This window comes from Mus pahari, chromosome 1 (genome assembly GCF_900095145.1).
Source record: "Mus pahari chromosome 1, PAHARI_EIJ_v1.1, whole genome shotgun sequence".
In the NCBI taxonomy this organism is placed as follows: Eukaryota; Metazoa; Chordata; class Mammalia; order Rodentia; family Muridae; genus Mus; species Mus pahari.
The window spans coordinates 38,190,002-38,207,022 of NC_034590.1; the positions used below are offsets into that span (position 1 = coordinate 38,190,002).

General features: G+C 47.8%; 1 protein-coding gene across 2 annotated transcripts in view; it reads right to left on the minus strand.

The window, feature by feature from the left end:
• The window catches only part of Lrrk1 (leucine rich repeat kinase 1), a 131,913-nt gene that overhangs the window by 38,170 nt on the left and 76,722 nt on the right, over nucleotides 1–17,021 (minus strand). For both annotated transcript variants that reach the window (XM_021205384.1, XM_029540805.1), the window contains exons 7-12: nucleotides 11,415–11,641; nucleotides 9,803–9,930; nucleotides 9,542–9,705; nucleotides 7,980–8,117; nucleotides 5,662–5,774; nucleotides 3,885–3,961 (exon numbers count right to left, since the gene is read on the minus strand). In XM_021205384.1, the coding sequence (XP_021061043.1) occupies nucleotides 3,885–3,961; nucleotides 5,662–5,774; nucleotides 7,980–8,117; nucleotides 9,542–9,705; nucleotides 9,803–9,930; nucleotides 11,415–11,641 (847 nt within the window). The remainder of the gene's footprint in view (nucleotides 1–3,884; nucleotides 3,962–5,661; nucleotides 5,775–7,979; nucleotides 8,118–9,541; nucleotides 9,706–9,802; nucleotides 9,931–11,414; nucleotides 11,642–17,021) is intronic.

Here is a 17,021-nt window from a genome sequence, read left to right on the forward strand (position 1 = left end):
AGCAGAGACCGGTTGCACGCAGATAGGAGACAGCAAAAAGGAGGAAGGCACATTAATGGCGTTCAGTGGTTTAGGCTACAGCAGGATCTCTGAGCAACCTTTATCTGCCCTTCACCCCTCCTCCGACAAGCAAGGGGAATGGACAAGATATCTCACTGGGAATCAGGGAATCCAAGTCCCCTCAAAGTTCCCTGCTGGGATGCTCTGCCTGCCACAGAAGATGTAGCCGGATAGAGAAGGCAACATTGTTTTATTTGGTGGATAGAGACAGCAACATTGTTTTATGTGGCAGATAAGAGAAGGCAACATTCTTTTGGGGGCTGAAACCATGTTGGGTTACTTAGATACACCTCCCTTCCTCTCTCCCTCAGCGCTGGCATCTCTCCACCCACGGAGCAGCAGTACTGATGATCATGGGGTAACCTGGCCCCAGAGAATGTTCTAGGAGAGATGATGCCAGCCTACTCAGATGAGCACTGAGGAAGCCCCACCTAGCTCACTGTGCTGTTAGTAGGATTCCCTGCAGCTGTGGAAATAAAGCAGCAGCAGGCTTGCCAAGTCGGCTTGGTCCTAGATGGTATCCTGTAGAAAGATGTTCAAAAGTGCTTTCTTTCCCCTTTCAATGAAACCACTTCACATTTTTCCTGGGAGGACAGCTAACAACGGGAGAAAGGTGTGCTCTCTTGCCCAGCGAAGGAACACTGAGAACACTGAGCAGCTGGCCACAGAGCCGGCCAAGTCTGAAGTTTCACCCTGGTGTTTATGAAGGCTCCTTAAGTGACGGATGAGGGGAATAAGCTCAGAATGGAGGCAACACCTGTCACACCCCAGCCAACTGCTGAAAACTGTGGAAACCAGGTTGGAGAGAAGACAGCCCGAGGTATTTATGAACTGTTATTTATTCATAAGTTATTTATGACTCCACTCGTCTGAATTTTACCGTAAAAAACGCTCATCCAAATTATTTTTGGACAAGGCAACTGAACAAACATGACTGACTGAATGTACGTAAGCCACCCTGGGATTTAGCTGTCCATCTGCAAACAATTCGTCCTTTGTAGATAACTTTATCCTGGGTCAGCCGCCCTGGGAGAAGGACGCTTCTGTGGGAGAGGGCTGGCAAGCCCATCTGTGCCCTCATTTTACTCAGGGGTGGCCCTCAATATTCCAGATGCAACTGAGAACTCAGGAGGCCTTTGTCATCTGCCACTGCCATGATTCCCTCTGCCAGGGAGCCTTTCACATTGTACCCTCCTTGACTGGCTGGCAGCTCACTCTGATGGGTGTCTCACTATGCAGACTGATCATCCTATGCAGGGGTTTCCCCAGGCTGTCGCTGACCCTGCTAAGCGATGTGCCTACCTTCCTGTGCTATCGCCTTGGTCCTGGGAAGGATCCCACACATTTGAGTGGAAGGCAGGGCACACAAAGTTGGCCACCAGCAAATGACTCAAGTGATTGAGACTGTTCCCAGCCCATACGCCTGTCCACTGCCCTGCTTGGCACCAGGGAGAAGACGGTGTTTGCTTCTCTTTGTTCCCAAGTGAGATTCCCTACATCTGCACTCAACTTCCCAAGGCTGAGGGGCCTTCATCTATAAAGGGACCAGCTGCGCTGAAGCATGGCTTAGTGGGCTACTTGCCTAGCGTGCCTCGGGCCTTGGGTCCTATACTTGCATCCAGAAAAAAAAAAAAAAACAAACAAAAACCAAAAAGGCCCTATTATGAAAATTCATAAACTGCACTTTCCTATTAGCATGACAGTATATATTTGCATCTGTCTCCTGGATCTATTTTTCCAAACTTTATTTTTTTGTCGCCATTTTTTTCTTATGGGGTTGTCATGTTCACACACACACACACACACACACACACACACGAATAAATTAGAAGCTCTCTTTGCATATTGGGGACTTATGTGCCAATCTGTGTCACAGCGATTTCCATGGGAAGTGATTCTCAGAATGTCTGCTTTAAGCCTTTGCCTGTAGTGTCTTTTGTATAATAAAGTTTGCTAGTTTTTTGCAAAGCAAAATATTTAGGGCTTTAAAACAATGATTTTTGAGGGCGGGGTCACCTCTAATCTCAGCGCACGGGAGGCTGAGGCAGGACAATGGCTGCTGAGGCTCCAGAGTGAGTTTCTAGGCTAGCCTAGGCTAAGGTGTGAGACCATGTATACAAATAAAATTAAATGAAAAGTATTTCCTAGCCAGCTTTAAAAGGGGTTTCCCAGCCCCAGACCACACCCATGTCCTCTAAAGTGTTTTGGTTTTGTTTTTGTTTTTTTTAAATGCAAGCCTGCTGTCCACGTGGGCATTGCTCTCACCTGCATGGGGCAGGGTCACTAGCACTGTGATCCCTCATAGCTGATCACACCAACACACCAACACTATTTGCTAAAACAAGTCTTCTGTACTAAACTACAATGCCATATGTTTGGCCTTGTAATTACTTTGCCATATATTAAATTTGTACATAGTTATCTCTCAGGAGCTCTGAGCAACTGGCTCCAGAACGCCCCGTCTACAACAGCCACCAAAATCCATGCAAGAATCCACACACGTCCTGCTTAGCCTTCCAATCGTTACTAGATAACTTGTGTTGTCTGACCCTGTGGATGTTGTGGGAACAGCTGTTATACTGTGCTGTTTAGGGAATAGAGAAAAAGTGTGCAGGTGCGGTACTGATGTGACTTTTCTGTCAGCAGTTATTTGATCTCACAGATGTTGATTTCACTGATACAGTAGGGTAGACTGTCCTTACTCATATCTATTTTCGAATTTTTTTCCACCAGTATTTCTTGTTCATATTAAACCTACAGGAAAACACATGACTGATCACAAAGTGCACTGTGTTTATACATATATACACATGCATGTAAACACATGTGTACACACACACACACACACACACACACACCACACAGCAGCCCACAGAGTGCAGCATGGGTACAGCCTATAGCATTCACCTCTTGCAAGCTCATCTTGGCCTCTGCGGCATTTCTCAGCCTCACCTCTCAGAACCTGTTCTGCTCACATTCACACCTTCAAGGCAGAGAAGAGAGTTACAGTCTGTTTAAAACGACCTACACATTCGCTCTTGTTTTATGCTCTTGTCCCAGTGGACATTCTGAAGGTGTAGTTGGCTTTAGAGTTTCAGATTTGATCAAAAGTTGATCTGACAGAAGTAGAGGCTAGAGTAGAGGTTAGCAGAGCCTGGGAGAATGCAGGGGCAATGGGGGCAGAGGGGGTGGATAGTGGGTGCCGTGGTGAAGAGGGGTGGAGAGTGGGTGCAGGGGTGCCCCCAGATAGCCTGGAAGAAAACCTCTCGTGTTCTATAGCACAGCAGAATGACTGCATCTGGGAACTAACTGTACATTTCTTAGCAGAGGGGATTTTCTATGTTAACACAAATGACTGCCAGTTGGAGGTGATGCAAATGCCAACGGCCTCTGATCTGAGATTTGCACTTGGTTTCCTCATGCGCAACATAGATGACATTTCCTGCTTTATGTGAGGACTGTGACTCCCGTGTATACAGTTTAGGCAGTTAGCTACTAGCATTTCTGGGCTCCAGATGGGGAGTTAGGGCCACAGGCACACAGACACACAAACACACACAGACACAGACACACACACACAGAGTCACACAGACACACAGACACACACAGATACCCACAGATACACATAGATAGACAGACAGACAGACACACACACACACGCACACACTAGGTTAACAGTCACCATTTACACTGACAGACTGTTCAGCTGACCATGAACATTTCTGACATTTCAACCGGGAAAGGAGAGGGAAAGCCCAACATATATATGACTAGGATATAAGACAGGAGGATCGATCTCATGGTCTCCCCAGCCCAGCACACACCTGTCTCAGTTCCAGAACGCTGGCGCCCTCTGGTGGTAAAAAGGGAAATCCTCTTTGTTTTAAGCCCATCTTCATTTCTGTGGAGGGGAAAGAGAACACTCAGAAATTTGAGGCCAAGCATGACAAAGACATGGAGTATATTAGCTCTGACTACATCACAGAGAACCACAGAGAAGGCATGTGCTTGGGCCTTCCTGCAGTTTGTATGAGGGAACTCAGGGGCCTTCTGGAAGAAGCCATTAGGAAGGATAATCTAGTGGTCACAGTCATTCTCAGGCTTTCTAGCTTCAAGCAGGTGCAAGTACTGCTGTAGTCCGTGTTCTGGTGGCTGGTACACTGCTGCCAGAGAGTCAGCCTTTGGATGTGTGTTCTACTTAGCGATTACAGAGCAACCATCAGCCAGTGACCCCAAGGGGCTGGGCTCTCCAGGGCTCATTTTCAACCCGTTCTTCTATCATGATGATGGAAGATCCCGCTCATGGATTGCATGATGTCGCCTGGAATCCTTCGCTCAGGATTTTGGAACTGGGGATACGTATTGGAATACTCTGCTGTGTACCTGTTCCCTCTTCCTGGAGGGAAAAGAGGAACTCCTACATCTTGGGAAGCTTAGGAAAATCCTATCATTCATAAACCCTCAATCCCTGCAGGCCATACAAGGAGCCATCGTTGCTGAGCACAAGTTGACTCTTTGGTGGAGCTGCCTATAAGGTAGGCAGGATGCAGCTTTTGTGAGTTGGCATCTCTGCTTGGGGTGCCTCGGACCCACCCTGAGTCCTGAAAGTAACCCTAGCACAGTCGTCATTTCAAGTCAGACTTGGGATTGTATCTATGCTCCGTCCGTCATCAAGTGTCCCGAACGGGAGAAACATGTTGGGTCATTTCTCCCCAGAAGTCACACAGTACTACCCTTAATCCGAAAGTTTAGAATCCAGATGCCTCCCAAAGACTAACCCTGTGAGTGCTGGTGTGGTGTTCAAAGGAGAACATTCCAGACCTGACCTCAGAGCCATGTCATAGTTAAAACTCAGGCGTGTTAAAAATGTTGTGTGGGTGGGAGCCTGTGACACACACACACACACACACACACACACACACACACACACACACACACACCAGTCTGTATTTAGCTTTGGGTCCCATCTCGGAATGTTTGGGATACATCCAAATACTTCAAAAATCCCAGAGACATCTAAAATTTGACAGCCTTCTGATTCCAAGCATTTCTGAATAAGGGCCATTCATAAACTAGGGTCTTTAAGGAAGTGGTTATGTTGGTATGAGCTCTTAAGGATGCTCCCTAGTCTAGTATAGATGGTGTCCATAAAAAAAACCAAAAAACCAAAAAAACAGCAGCAGCAACAATAGAAAAGAGAAAGATCTTGGAGACATATACGGATGGCCCCTTTCTTGTTTGTGTAGCCCTGGCTGTCCTAGAACTCCATCTGTAGATCAGGCTGGCCTTGAACTCAGAGACCCACCTGCCTCTGCCTCCTGAGCTCTGGAATTCAAGGTGAGCCCCACAACTGCCTTGATCATAAACAAGTCAAGAAGAGAGGTCTCAGGAGGCACCAGATTTGCTGACGCCCTGCTCTCAGACCTGCAGACTCCACATTGGTGAGCAACTGTTTTACAGGAGTGTTTCACTCCACCCTAAGTGGGATACAGCAGCCTGGCTCAGCATCTCTTGCTCAAGTGCAGTCAAACACACAACTGGGGGCACGGGGACCCCATCTGTGCTTCTATATACACCAGAGGTGTAGAGGCCCCTTCTTACTTGCCAAGTTGGTTTCTAGAGAGGTCCAGGGTCTTGAGTTGGGTGCAGGTCCACTTCTCTTGAGGTGGCAGTGACAACAGCTGGTTTCCCTGTAACCTCAAGAACATGAGGGCCTGAAAGAGGGAGGAGAGAGGGGGAAAGATGATGTTACATAGAGAAGAGGAGCAAGGGAAGATGATGTTACACATGGGAAGGGAAAAGTCATGATGGTCGGCAGGCTCCCGGTCAACGTACAGTCAAACAATCCCAGCCTACTTCTACTTAGGAAACTCCCCAGATCCTTTCAGGCAGAGATGAACAATTCATTTAGACTTTTCCTCAAGGCCAATGAGAACTGTAGACTAGAAGGACTGTAAAGGCCTGAGACCAAAGATTCTTAAGAGTCGTGGTTAGTGGTGTCTGCCTGGAGTACACAGAGCACCACTGGGCACTTCCTCCTTGGGCAGTCCCTGGAGAGACAACAAGACAATGGGTGATTTGCCTTAGCCACATGTCCTCAGAAGACGAGGATGGGCTCCCTGGGGTCCGCACATAGGGGATTCATCCCTGTGTGCCTTGCTGTATGCAGGCCCACTGAGTGACTTTAGTTGTACAGTATGAACCCCTTGGGATCTCCACATACACGATTCATCCACATGCTTTGCTGTATGTAGGCCTACAGTGGGGTGGGGGCCATACTTCCTTGGAAGATGTCTTTCCTTATTGAGAGCAGTAGAGACACACCTTTGCTTTTCTTGGTAACATTATCACAGATCCACCTACAATCTATGTGGTCCAAGAGACCCACCACACAGCTGTACTGCATTAAGCCCCTTGCATGCTTTGGTTTCCCTTACTGAAGGGCTGATGCCATGAGTCACCATGGCAGAATGGTTGCCACCCTCTGCATTTCTGTAAAAGCTTCCCCGAGTGATTAGCCCAGGGCCTGGGCTGGGATGTGAAGACCCGCTCAGTTCCCAATGTGGAGAAAGAGACCAGGGGAAAAGAACATAGTGTTGAGATTCAAGGAGTCTCCATCCCTCTTTGCTGGCCAAGCTATACTGCGAGGCGCTGGTGTGAGGGATGGTCTCAGAATAGGGAAGTGATAAAATGGTAAGAAGGCGTGGCCAGTTAGCCACTGTGGGCACCAGTGGCAAGGGTTCTCATTCAACAGCGCTTTAATTTCGCCTAGCCATGAATACAAGTGGGCCTCTTCCTTTGTCCCATGCTTGCTTAGTGGGTCTATGACATGGTAGCCCCTCTTTTCTGAGATAAGCATGTTGAAGGGATGATTGCTGTCTTTTGGCCTCTGGATGACCTGAGCAGCTTATCTGCGATGATTAGGGGCTGCCCCTGGGTGTTTAAACATGGTCTCATTTCCCAGGCGATGTGGTCGGTGAGTCACCATCAGGCCCTACAGGAAGCACCCTAATGCTTTTGGTGAACAGTTAGCAGTCCCTTGTTCTGGGCCTCACAGGGTTCACAGCCTGCCTGAAGACCCCCAGGAGGCAGTGGTCCAGTCCTCGGGACAAAAAGTCTCTCCTTAGAGTGGTAGCACTCCGTGGGATCTCTGGAGGCCAGATGGAGTCCATCTCTGGCAAGCAGCAGAGTTTTGATTGGGGCTGGAGCTCAGTGGTTGGGCACTTTTGTGCTCTATGTGAGACTCTAGGTTAATTCTTCACTACAGCCAAAAGCAGAACAAAAGTGCCACCATGATTGAAGTTCTGAGGGTCGTTATTTTTTATGAGGAAGTTCTCTAAAAGGTCCACATGTTAAAGGAACAGTAAAGGTGGCTCTCAGAGTTACTGGGAGGTGGTAGAACCTTTTAGAGCTGGGGCCTGAGAGAGGTGTTCTGCTGGTGTGCCCATGAGGAAGATATTGGGGCCACACCTCTTCTGTTTCTCTGTTAGTTCAGGTCTTGGCTGTGAAGTGAACAGCTTTGTTCTCCCATGGTGCACTGCTTCACCACAGACCCAAAAGCACTAAAACCAACATGGTGGGTGAGTAGTATATGGACTGATACTTCTCAAACCTTGAGCCAAGACAAGGCGTTTTCGCACTGAAGTTGGTTGTCTCTGGGCGTTAGTTATGAATGAAATGGAATGAAAAGCTGACTAAGGCAGGCAGACAAGCCTTTCCCTGGCACAGCTGTTTGCTGGTGACGATTCTCCTTCCTCTAACTTGGCTTAAGACCACACGGCTTTGATAGCTGAACTTACCCGTCACCTTTTCTCCTTACGTGTCTCACAGACTGGGAATAAGCACATAGTTTCCCCATGGCCCAGGGTGCTTTTTCTTACCACTGCGGACAGTGAGAAATGAAGCGCCATTGGACTCACGTCAAGCTGGAACAATCCCAGGGGCACCTCTTTCAGAGAGTTCTCAGAGAAATCTGCATCCCGAAGGTGGTTTTTCCAAAAGACAGCCATTTTGTCTGGCAGCGATTCCAGGGCATTTTTGGAGGCTTTACAACATTTCTAGGAGTTTGAGGAGAGGGGGAGTATTGTAAGTAGATTTCTGAGTGTAGAGCTGCCTAGAAGTCTGTTTGTAAATCTGATGTCAGCAGAGAGGCTGCTGGGACAGGGTTCTGTGACCACAGTGCGGAGCGAGGATGAAGGCTTCGGATTCTCTCTGTCTGCTGTGTTGTCCTGTCCCGCAGGAGCAGGGACAGAGTTTCCTAGGGGAGACAAAAGCGCCTCAAAGGCGTCCCTTGATCACCATCCGGCCCATTGTCCTGGGAAATAACGGGCCAATTCAGAGCCACGCTCTCGGGAGTCAACTGCTTTCTCCAAGTATGCGGCCAAACTAGAAATGCTTAGTCTTTGGTTTGAAACCAACAGAAACAAAGCACAAATATTCCTTATGTCATTCATTCGTTTCAACCAGCCAGATTCCCAAGAAACAAAAGCCTCATTTAGTCTGCAGAGCATGAATACAGGCTCCTGCTTCTTCTCACGTCTCAATGCACTAGAGAGCCGCACCCCTTTTGGCATTTTGTTGGTATACATGCGTATATCTGGGTTTGCATGTGTGCATGCATATGCGTGCATGTGTGCATATGCGTGCAAATGTATGCATGTGCACACATGTGGAAAACAAAGGTTAATGTTGGGTGTCTTTTCAATAGCTCTCCACCATCTTTTGTTGTTGTTGTTGTTGGACAGGGTTTCTCAGGGAAGCTGGAGTTCATCAATTGTCTAGACTGGCTGGCCAGCCAGCTAGGGATGCTCCTACCCTCACTCAGTGCTGGGATTACAGGCAAGTGTTGCCATGCCTGTGGGTTTGTTTTTTAAAAAAGTTTGTGACATGTATGTATGTATGTATGTATGTATGCTCACGTGTACATGTGGAGGCCAGGGGTTGATGTTAGGCCTCTTCCTCTGTCTACTTCATTTACTAAGACCAGATCTCTCAATTGAACTCAGAGCTCAGAAACATGGTTGGTCGAGCTAGCTGGCTCGCCCTAGGAGTCTTCCTTAGGGCGGTGGGCTTGCATTTAGCCACCATATCTGCATAGCATTTAAATGGGGGCTGGGAACCCAACCACAGGTCCTTATGTGTGCATGGCAACTGCTTTACCCACTCAGTCATCTCTCCAGACCCATACTCAGCTCTTACTGTGTGTGGATTCTTGGGGGTCAAACTCATGCTTGTGTGGCAGGTACTTTACCAAAGTGAGTGACCTTCCCATCCCTTGTGCCATCATCCCCTGCTTTACAAAATGTTGTAGCAGCTACTGTGTGTCCCTTGAACTGGCTTACAGGTGTTACTGTTGCAGACAGCCTGACTGAAACTGTGGGCCTCTCTACTCAGCTACAATGTAGAGGAACAGGAGACAACATGAGGATGTAGAGAGCAGCCTACAGCCTACAAACTCGGCTGTGGCTTTCAGGATACAAACCAAAGGGCAGGACCAGGGATCTGGGAAGCTCTTCAGGTTGTTCCTGGAGACATTCAGAGAGGCGAGAGACTTGAAGGAGTGCATAAACTGGACAGGGAGATCTGTCAGCCTATTGTCAGCTAGATCGAGTTCCTGCAGCTTCCTCAGGCCGATCCAGTTAGTGGCTGTCGGGTGAAAAGAGTGTGCATGGTCAAATGTATTCCAGTCCCAACCAGTAAGAAAGTGGCTAAACGACACCGGGTCATCCATGGAGACGCATACCATTTTCTTCTTCAAACAGCCGCTCCAGGTAGTTTTTGGAAGCAGTCAGCTTTTGAAGTTTTGAGAGGTGCAAGAATCCAGGAGGGAGGTGAGACAGTTTGTTGCTGGAGATATCAATTTCAAGTAACCTGGGGCCAGAGAGAAGGGATTCAGGAACCAGAAGAGTGACAGCAGTACTTACAGATCTCTCACTAGACAGGATGTGTGTGTTCTCTCTGCACAGTTTAAAGAATGAGCGGGATCATTTGAGGTCTTTTTACTCATTTGGTTAACCGTTACCACAATGGAATCTGACTTTGGTGGGTTCTTCCGGATGGTCTTCTGAACATCCTGGAATTAAAATCTTTGCCTGTACAAAAACAAGCAGTGCCCTGGGACTGCCCAGAGGCCCCTGATTAGGAATGCAACCTTTTAGGGCTTGCAAATCTGTTCATTTGACCCAGGCTAAGGAGCCTACATAGATGGCCCATGCTCTTTACATTTTTCAGTTTGTAAAACTCTGTTATGAGATTCAAGGACTAACCTCAAGCTCTTACCAACATCCTTGCCTCTTACAACATTTAAATGCCCAGTTTTGTTTTTTGTTTTGTTTTGTTTTTTTAAACTTACACCAGTGTGCCCTGGCGCACCCTTGGAGGTCAGAGCATAACTTTCAGGAGTCAGTTTTTCCTTGCCAGTATGTAGGCTCCAGGCCACCAGACTTGACAGCAAGCACCTCTACCCACTGGGTAATTTTGCCAGCCTCAGCCTTAGCTGTGGCAATCAGCTCAAGTCCTTTCTGCAATGAAGCCTGGTGGCTACCGATCCTAAAATCTAAGTACAGACCTCTGATGGTCCATCCTGATGGTCAAACCCTTCTGGGCATGTCTGTGAGGGACCATTCAGATCAGGTGAGTTGAGACAGGAAGGCACTTAACATGCGTGACACCATCCCATGGGTTGGGGGGGGGGGTGTCCTAGGCTGAGTACATCTCTCTCTGCTGAAGCAGCCATCTCTCTCAGCTTCCCAACTACAGATGTAGCACGACCAGCTACTACCTCCTGAGCCTTCAGCCATGCCTTTCCCACCACTTTAAATTGCTCCTTCACACTGTGAGTCAGAATAAACCCTTCCTTCCTTAAGTCATCAGGGTATTTAGTCACACAACAATGAGAAAAGTAACTGATAGATGTCCTTCCCTTCCCGGGCCACCTCAGGGCTCGGGGCTCTAGGCTCTGGGAAAGACAGGCAGCGACCAATGTTCATGTGCCACCACATTCCCGTATTGACCTTTTCCTCAGGGCCGCCCAGCCATTTCTGGTGGGGTAAACCCTATTACCAGCCCAGGAAGCCTCTAGGCACTGCCCTCTAATTCTGAGCAGGACCAGTCGGGTATTTTGAATAAATAGCTCTGTGCGGCTATGCATGATCTTAGCCTAGACCATCTGTTCAGACTTCTCTGGCTCCTAAGGGGTCAGAGATCTTGATGGCCCTGCTTTTGTGAGTGAACAGTCCTTTTACTACCACTAATAGCTAGTTTTCCAAAACATAAAATTTAACCAAAGACCCTCTGACGGGAAGGTGACTCTGACGGGTGGGCACAGAGGGCCTTGACCACACTCCTGGGCCCACCTGGAGCAGATGATTTCATCGGATGACTGCACGCAGGGCAGCTCCCCCAGCTGGTTGTTCGAGAGGTTCAGCTTCTTTAGATTGATGAGTCCCCAAGGGATGATGGAGGGGAGCGAAGGCAGGCTGTTGGCAGACAGGTCAAGCTCTGTGATCTGGCAGGAGATGTCTAAGAGCCAGTCCAGGTCCACCCAGGGCAACCTCAGATGGGACCATTTCACACGAAGTGCCTGGGGTTGGAGAGCAAGGAACAGCACCTAAGTTTGGTGAGTCTAGGCCCAAGGTGGGTCTGGAGTAAAAGGTTCAAGTGAGGCTGTGTATCCACTCCAGCTGGAACCCTGTCCTGAGAAGTTGGGACCATGTCTACCTTGCCTCCCCAGCTTCCACCATGGTAGCTGGCACAAGGAGGTAGCGAGTGTGCTCCGTACAAATTGTCTGCTCATGGCTCCCCGTCACCTCCAGAGGATATCAGTGGGCCCAGCTCCTTGGGAGCTGCACACTGGAGTTCTTCGAAGCAGCAGTGGCTTTTGGGTCCAAAGGAGGGCCCCGTCCCCCTGAGGCTTGGATGGCCTCTTCTCAGGCAGGGAGAAGGCTGAGTCCTAAATGTGGCTCTGAGATCTCTGTTCTTGAGTCACTTTGTGTGATCTGAGGAGCCACTGTCTGCAGCCACCTGACGCTGTGCCAGGCCACACTTTGGACACCATCAGTTGGAAATCCAGAACTCTGGCCCACAGCTCACACAGAAAGGAAACCATGCCCCTTAGCAAATAGTCCAGGAAGCAAGATAAACATTGTTATCTCCGTAACAACCTAATGAGCTCACCAATTTCCTCTGTAACAGTCAGCCCAGGACTATATTAGTAACAGACAGCTTCCCTAATTTTTGGCCCTGCTTTCAGTTCAGGTCAACCTGAGAAAACTAAGTATTATGGCCCCTACAGAGATATACCGGAATTCTTACTTCCAGTGATGGCTCCAATTTTCATGAACAGTAACCTCCATTGAAGACACAGTAAAACCTTCCCTTGGTTCTGTTCTGAGACTTATCAACTCCTCTGTGCCCCGAGTCTCTGCCACATGCAAACAACAGCCCAACCTTCTTGCCCACCCAGAACATGTTCCTTATTTTTTTTAATCACAAGAGGAAGTCAGAAATCCCAGTGATCTGTATTGTCAGGCAGCAAATGGGTCCTGGTTAAATATATAAGACCAAGGCTTTCCTCTGTCTTCAGGGTTATCAAAGAATCTGAGACTCAACTGGGTTTCTGGGAGGAAGAAATCTGTTTTTGTTTTTATTTTTGGCTTGTACATCCAAAGCAACTAAAAATTCATAACAGAAAATTACAGGGTCAGAAATATAGACAAAAAATTAGTGTTTCACAAATGGGAACATGTAAGAACCACAGGAGAGGTGAGAAAGCGATCTTGGTTAAGCTGGCCTTTGCAATTGGCAGCGGCTGAGAGGTGATCCTATCTGGCCACAAGGTGGTGCTGTGCACATTGTTTTTAGCTCCCTTAGCCAAATCCTGGAAAGGTTTATCTCCTTCTTCATTTGTGTAGATGAAGAAGGATGCACAACTAAGATCCAGAGAGAGGAATCCTAGCCTCTGGCAATTGTGTTAGATAAGTTCCCTGGCGGCCTTTTCCCTTTCTAATAACTGACGTTTCCCACTTTCTCTAAATATTTAAGTCCAGAAAAATCTAAAGTTTGCCAAGAGTTGAACTAGGACCCAATGGACCCCACAGAACTAGAGTTACCTGCTGTCAAAGCAGCAATGTCTCCCAGCACCTTTCCATACACAAAACCACACCCTCTTGGGGCTGGCTGGGGAGGTGGCTCTCTGGTTAAGCACTTGCTGAGTGTGGCCCCTAGTCCCCACTCCTGTTGGGTGGGCTCACAGTTGCCTGTAACTCTAGCTTTGAGGGGATCCTACGCTTCTGGCTCTGAGGGCACCTGTGTTCATCATATGCACCCCTATACACACACACACACACACACACACACACACACACGAAAACATTCGAAAATAAAACCAAAATTCTTCACTCTTTACTGAACCACTTTCCGAATGTTGTATCATGGCATGCATCCTAGTAAGGGTTTCGATTGCTGTGACGAAACACCAGGACCGAAGCAACCTGGGAGAAAGGGTTTATTTGGCCGCCACTTTCACATCCCTGTTCACATAAGGAAGTCAGGGCAGGAACTCAAGCAGGGCAGGAGTTGGAGGCAGGAGCTGATGCAGAGGCTTCCTTCACCGTGATCATTCTGGTAGAAGAAAACCAGCCACACCAGGAGGGTGGTGTGTACCACTAACCTCACTAGACCCAAAGGACAGGGGAAAGCAATCGGTACTGCCAGTTCTTAACGCTCTTCCTAGGGCCCACCGCCACACGGTTCTTCACAACTCAAATCTTATCAACTCGTGCCCCGAGAGAAGTGGTCAAAGTCTGAAGACGGGACGACAGGCGAGCATGCGGCAAGATGGGGCAAACACGGAAGCTTTCCACCTGGTCTTGGCATACACTGGGGATTTGGACTGACACGTTTGATTATTTTCGGTGCACGGGCACCCAGAGTACTTAAGTGTTTACAGTGTGCCAAGGAGAGCAGACAAACATCATTAAATGACAGTGGTATCTACGCACTTGACAGAAACAGGTTCAGCAAGTCGATGGCTCTCATGGCTTGTTTGTGTTAGTCTGGGCAAAATTACCACAAACCAGGCTCCGAGGGAGCGCAGCCAGCCATTGCATAACCCTGTCCCAGAGGGCTGAACTGAAAGATCAAAGGCAGCTGGCGCTGAGTGCCAAGCAGCCCAGCCATCAGGTCTCACGAACTGGCCCGACACAGATGGAAAATGTCCTGGTGTTTGTCTCCAAGCCTTTCAGACACAGGCCCGAAGGAGAGGAAGCACACAGGCAGCACACCCCCCCACCCCCCACCCCCTACCCCCCCGCCGCCCCGGAGGTAGCAAGGGAAGGCTTAGAAAGCTGATTTCCAAGGTGATGGTTAGGTGGGAGGCTGGGGAGATGCTCAGGGGGGAAATGAGGTTTGCCCTGCAAGTCTGGGGACCTGAGTTTGACTCCCAGAACCCAAGTTAAGGTGGAAAGAGACAATGGCGGCTAGGCCTCTCAGCAGGAAGTATTCTGGTCATATCAGGACACAAGCTTTCCTCCTTTTTACAGTTCTCAGCCAGGAGTCAAATGGCTCCTTTGACTGATCCCCCGAAGTTATCTTCAGATCTCCATACATACATCACACAAACATTTTATACACACTGCATCACATACACACCTTTGTACAGACGACAGACACACATTAGTAACAGTAAGATTAAAAGTTTATATATATATATATATATATATATATATATATATATATATATATAAATGGTTGTGCATTTATGTTGGGACATGGGCAAAGAGTCTTATAGAGAAAGCCCTTCTGATCTGGGAGCGGAGCCTGTAATCCAGACGCATTATCTGCCTTGAATATTCTAGAAGCTACTGGCCACAAAGGTATCACCTTCCCCCACTCCACCATACTTTTCACTATATGTTATTTACTTCGTGTGTGTTTGTGCATATCTGTATGCCCAGGCACACCACAGCACCCAGGGAGGCCAGAGGACAATGCGAAGGGATTGGTTCTCTCCCTCTGCCATGTGGGTCTTGAGGATGAAACTCGAGTTTTCAGGCTTGGAGGCGAACTCCTTACACCCACTGAGCCACCTTCTAGCTGGCCTACACTTTTATTTTTATGTCACTGGCTAAAGAAAAAAAATATTCAAAGGAGGGCTGGACTCTCCAATGGTTTTAGCTTAGCTTTAAAACTCCACCGAGAGAGCGGAAGAACAAGTCTAGAATAGTCACAGAAAAGGATTGTTGGCTCAGAGACTGGTAAGGTCAGGTGGCCAGCCCGGTGGAGTGGAGCCCTTGTTTCTTATCTGCTGATCCTTAGGGCAGAATTCATAGCTCCGCCTCCCCATTCCCAATCCATCGTTCATGTCAGGTCTGTCTACTGGACTCACAGCTAAGTTGGAACCATAACTCCTGGAGACTATAAACCCCTTGACAGGACAGACTCCTTCCTGTTCAGTGTGGTGGGACATAACACACTGAGAGGCAGTTTGTTCAGTCATGACACATGTGTTAAAATGGAGGAACATTCAGAATACTCTAGAATTGTGTGTTGGCCCTTGGACCACAGCAACCCCCAAGCTTTCTTTGCTCAACAGAGGTTCTCAGATGATGGCTGAAGATGGTTTCTCTTCAATTTGGGACTTCTGAATGTTCATCTAAAGCTACCCATGCTTTGGTTATGGAAGCACTAGGAGAAGACAACTGGTTACTGTCCCTGATTAGAATTAGTTTGAGTTACCACGGGACTTTGAGTTCAGCATGCCATCATCCCAGTCATATGCGTGTTAATTTTTATACAAATGTGGTTTTCTACAGATATGTCTGTCTCGATAGGTGCCTACTCTTGCTAAACCATCCAGTCCATCCAAATGCATCCTCCTGAGGGCTTTATTTTTGCAGTACTGTGAAGAGTTAAAGATGGAGTCCAAGCTGTTCTCTGTCTGCTCTCTCAAGCTGCTTTGCCTATGTGCCAATGTGTCTTTTTGTTTTGTTTTGGTTTGGTTTGGTTTGGTTTTTTTGTTTGTTTGTTTGTTTCTCCATCTCTTTTCTTGGTGTGTAACTCTTTTTAATCTCAAGCTTTTTAATCTCAGAAAGTTCTAGATTCTTTTCAAAGTGGCAGTCAGAGGCCACACAAAACCATCACAGGATCCTACTCAGTCAGGCAAAGCCGGTCTGTGGTTCAGATCTGGAAGAGCCTTGCAGTCTAGTGGCAAAGGCCTTGTCTCCAGTGTCTTATTGGGGCGTATGGGGCTGGGGAGGAAATGGGAAGTCTTTTGGTCCTCAGGGGCACACCCTTAAAGGAAGATATCTGGACACAGTCTCTTCTCTTTTGGTTTCTTTCTTTTGATTCCCAGTCAGGAATCAAATGGGCCCCTTGCTACATATTCTCACCCAGGTGCCAAGCAACAGGCCCAAGGCAGTGAGGACAACTGATCATGGCCTGAAACTTCTGAAACCTTGAGATAAAGAAACCTTCCCTCCATATTACTTGATTTCCTTTGGGTATTCTGATATAGTAAAGGAAAGCTAACTAATGAAAAGGAGTAAAACAAACAAACAAACAAAAAAACCAGAGAATCCAGACGATTCCATTAACAGACACCAACAATTAGGTTCTATCCATAAAACACATATGGTAGGAAGACAGAACCAATCCTTTAACTTCCACATATGCTGTGATGTGTGTGTGTACATAATTGCACGCACACATTACACACACACACACACAAACATACATGTGCATACACAGGCATGGACACATGCGTGTGCAAGTCTGCATGCACATGCACACATGGAATAAAATACTCTAGAAAAGACTATAAATAACACCTTTGTGGAAAGCAAAAGGAAGAAATGGATTCTTTAAAACCAAGGGCACCTGCCAAGGGAGTAGATGACAAAGCAAGATCAGCAGGTAATAAAATGACCTAAAATCAGCCACCCAGTCAGGGAAGACCTGTGGTG